Source organism: Neomonachus schauinslandi, chromosome 16 (assembly GCF_002201575.2).
Source record: "Neomonachus schauinslandi chromosome 16, ASM220157v2, whole genome shotgun sequence".
Lineage (NCBI taxonomy): Eukaryota > Metazoa > Chordata > Mammalia > Carnivora > Phocidae > Neomonachus > Neomonachus schauinslandi.
In genome coordinates, this window is record NC_058418.1 from 11,516,777 (window position 1) to 11,520,861 (window position 4,085).

General features: G+C 60.3%; 1 protein-coding gene across 1 annotated transcript; it reads right to left on the bottom strand.

Moving 5' to 3' along the window:
• Nucleotides 1–420: 420 nt before the first annotated feature.
• RABAC1 (Rab acceptor 1) lies at nucleotides 421–3,257 on the bottom strand. The gene is made up of 5 exons (XM_021692262.1): nucleotides 2,953–3,257; nucleotides 2,413–2,625; nucleotides 2,020–2,117; nucleotides 751–852; nucleotides 421–667 (listed from the first exon to the last, which is right to left on the bottom strand). Exons 1-5 carry the CDS (start codon nucleotides 3,006–3,008, stop codon nucleotides 579–581), a joined length of 558 nt encoding a protein of 185 aa, XP_021547937.1. The 5' UTR covers nucleotides 3,009–3,257; the 3' UTR covers nucleotides 421–578.
• Nucleotides 3,258–4,085: the final 828 nt, after the last annotated feature.

Below are 4,085 nucleotides of genomic sequence, written 5' to 3' on the forward strand. Positions count from 1 at the left end.
GTAGCCTTTCCTGATGAATTACAGCTGTAGGTCCAACTATATACCGAGTTCTTCTAGCAAATCACTGAATGTAGGGGGTGGTCTGCGGTACCCCTGGCTCACTCGCCCCCCAGAACTTACCACCATTTGACATCCTATCATATCTTTTTAATTAATTAATTAATTAGTTTAAAGTAGGCTCCACGCCCAGTGTGGAGCCCAACCCAGGCTTTGAACTCACAACCCTGAGATCAAGACCAGAGCTGAGATCAAGAGTCAGGCCTTTAACCGACTGAGCCACCCAGGCGCCCCATCCTCTCCTTTTTAGTGATTTATCTTGCTTATTGAACTCCCCCCATCCAGAGGACCCCTCTATCTTGGTCTCTGCAGTCCCCCCACGCCCCCTGCCCAGGCCCACGGAAGACCCTGGGAGAGATCTGCTGAATGACAACTGTTAACAGTTTTATTTCCACAGCTGGAATCCCTCCCGGGGCTTGGGACAGGAAGGAGGCCTTTGGCCAGGACCGCGGGGCCGTGCGGCGCAGGGGCGAACAGGGCCGAGGCAGCTGACTCGGGAGGCCCGCAGGTCCGCATGCACCTCACACAGGCTCCATCTGCAGCTCTTCCCCGTCCACAGCCTCGGTCTGGTGGAAGGCGGCGTGGGAGCCAATGACCACGAGGGTGGCTCCTGCAGGAAGATGGGCGGCTCAGGGCCTCGCTCCCTCACCTGCTCCCCACCGCCCAGCCCGGCCACCCGGAGCCTGTACTCACCCAGGACCCAGAAGACGGCAGAACCAGCACCGGCCAGCCAGAAGAAGGGAAAGGAGACGCCCCCGGCCAGAGCATACTGATGGGCTGGGGTTACCTCTCGGCCTGGGGGGCAGACAGCGCTGGGGCAGTTCTAATACGCAAGCCCTCTCCCCGAGGAACCCCTGATGCCCCAACGCCAGTCCAGTGTCACAAGCTCCGGGAGCCTCAGGAGCGTCCCAACTCCTCATGCCAAGGCCCCCTAAGCCCTGGCCTCACCCATTTCTCTGATGTTCCCACCTGAACAGAGCACACCTTCCTTACTGCAAACCGCCCCCCCCCACACACAACCATGCTCACTGCTCTTCAGCCCCACTTCTGCTAGGAAGCTCCCCGCCTCCCACTCCCCCAGACCACGGCTCTCCTGCTCCCATCTGCACTCACATAGACCAGGAGTCTCAAACTGGTCACCCAAAGGCCAAATCTGATCTGTGGATGTGTTCGGGAGTCTGCACAATGTTCCCCAAGAATCTGATTTGTGGCTGCTGGATTAACTGAGTGACTGCACATAATAATTTAAGATTTCCGGCTTCTTGGGGCAGACGGGAGGACCGGGTCTGCGTGCCCTGGTGGCTTTGCTCCAGGCGCTCCCTCAACGCCCGGTGCCTGCCTGACATGCCCCTCAGGTGCCCCCAGCCCACCAGGGTCACGGACAGAACGAAGAAGCCTCTGAAAGACTCTGACTTAGGTCCTCCTCTGTTTGATCCCAGCCCATACGGCCACTCTGAACCTTGAGCTTCCCCTGGGTGGAGACTCAGGCGCCCCTTTCTTCCTGGTGGTGCCCAGGGCCAGTCTGGGACCTCGGGAGCTACAAACCTCAGCTTCCCTCTTGGAACAGTCTCAAGATCTCTCTGGCCCCGCCCCACGAAGCAGGAAAGGACAGGGACACAGATCTAGGCCAGCGTAAGGTCGCCACCTGGTGTCCAAAATGGGTACCTGCAGCTGATGCTTTCTGCAGAGAGGTGAGGGAGGATGGACGCGAGGAAAAGTAGGTTTAAAGGACAGGAGCTAGGTGAAGAGTAGGTTCTGGGGTATCTCCAGCTTTGAGAAATACCAGCTGGGGGGTCCGAGACTGGGTGTGGGCATCTGGTGTGTCTGAGATTTTAATGGATCGAGTTAGGGGGAGCTAGTGTAACTCTACGCTTGGGCAGACCGGGGTTTGGGGTCTAAGGCTTGTGTTCCAAGACCAGGATTTGAAGGCTCAGGGAACCATCTGGACAGGGGATTTCTCACCAAACAGCACAAACTTGGACTGCAACGTGCGCAGATAGAGGATGTAACAGGCGCCAAAAAAGACAGCCAGAGCCACCAGCAGCATGGGGGACGTCACCCTGGAGAAGGGTAGGGAGGCACCGGTCAGGCAGCTGGGAATGAGCCAGCCAGCGGGTCCCTGACCACCTACACCGGTGGACAGCAGGCTATGTCCCTGAGGCCGTGCGAGACCAGGTCACATCTGGTCACGCTGTGTCCCGGCCAGGCTGAGGGAGCAGGAGGGTCTGGGGCCTTGGGTGAAAAGCTCTGGCCGAGCTTTCCCGTGGGGGCGGGGCCGACCAGTGGGGGCAGGGCTCTCCGGTGGGGACGCGGCCTGGCCGGTGGGGGTGAGTGCGGAGCGGGCGAGGCACTCACACACAATACAGGATGAGGCCCAGGAACACGAACACATAGTTGCTCTGGTAGTACTCCACGTTGCGTACGAGGCGCTGGCACAGCTCGCCCAGGTTGCGGGGCCGCGAGAAGCGCCGCTGGTCCACAAAGGAGCCCCAGGGCCGGATGGTCGCGCGGCGCCGCTCCAGCCACTCCCGGCCCGCGCCGGACGGGATCAGTTTCGGCAGCAGGGTCCTGGCGGGCGGCCCCGGGTTAGCAGTGGACCGGGTTGGAGCCCGGACCCCCCCCAACCCCCCACCCCCGAGCAAGAAGGGGGGCCGAAGGGGGCTGGACTCTGGGGCCCTGGGGGCGGGGGGAAGGGTCCAAGACTCCTGAATCCCAGAGGAGGAGGGGGCGGAGGGTCCAGGCTGCAGAGTCCTCGAATTGGAGAGCAGGAGCCCAGACTCTAGTGTCTGGGGCCCGGATTCCCGGGCCCCGAGGGAGGAGGGGGCGGAGGGCCAGGGCTCCCGGGTTACGGTCCCGGGCGTGGGGGGCGGGGGCGGCTAGAGCCGGCTTGCTCACGTGGCGCTCAGCCCTTCCGGCTCGGCATCCTTCTGCGGGTCCTTCTCGGCCGCCATGTCTGCGTCCCGAGGGGTAGAACCGCTGTAACGAGCCCGGGCCCCTGCAGACCCCGGCGGCCCCGTCCGAGCCCGGCCCCACCCAGCGGAGCCGACGTGGCGCCGTTCGGGAGCCGCCGGGGGCGGGGGTTCTGCCGCCGAGCACTGTGGGAGTTGTAGTCCTCCTGATGTTAGGGAGGGTCTGGCTCGCGAAAACACCTTGGGAGACGCAGTCGCGTAAAGCAGCGCTAAGCCCCTCTGGGTGTTGTGGGAATTGTAGTTTCAGAAGCGGGGCGTGCGGCGTCGGGGAGCGTGGGTCGTCAGGAGTGGGGGTGTCATGGCAGATCTAAAGGCGGAAGCGGGCGTCGTGTACTCCCTCCCCTGCAGGGTACGATGTGGCTCGTGGAGAACTGTCGTCCTGACTCTAGGGTGCATAAAAAACACCTAGAAGGCTTGATAAAACACTCAGATGTTCTGACTCTGCAGATTTGGGGTGGGGCCCATTTATCTACATTTCCTAGGGTTCCGAGGTAGTGCTGATTCTACTGGTTCATGGACCGCGTTTTGAATGGCGAGACTAGATAATTGGTGGGAATCTATTCCTTCCCCGGGGGCAGAGGCTAGTGAGAGGTCTATGATTGCTGGAGGGGGTATCCGAGGTGGAGAGCAAAGCTCCCCCCACAGACCTTGAGCTCCCAGGGATGGATGAGTTAGGACTAGGGACCTTAGGATACCCCTCTCCCCTCAGATAGGAAGAGGGGAGTTGGGAAAGGGTTGAGAATTAATTAATTATTAATTTATTTTTTTATTTATTGAGGGCGGGGAAGGGCCGAGGGAGAGAGAGAATCTCAAGCAGGCCCCACGCCCAGTGCAGAGCCCAATGTGGGGCTCCCCCTCAGGACCCAGAGATCATGACCTGAGCTGAAATCAAGAATCAGATGCTTAACTGCCTGGGCCACCCAGGTGCCCCCAGGTTTGAGAATTTTTGAAAGAGGGAGTTGTTATAACTGAAAGAGCCGGGATTCTGGAGTCAGAGATGAAAATCTAGGCTGTGATGACCTCCCCGAACCTCAGTGTCCTCATCGGGACTGTGGATAT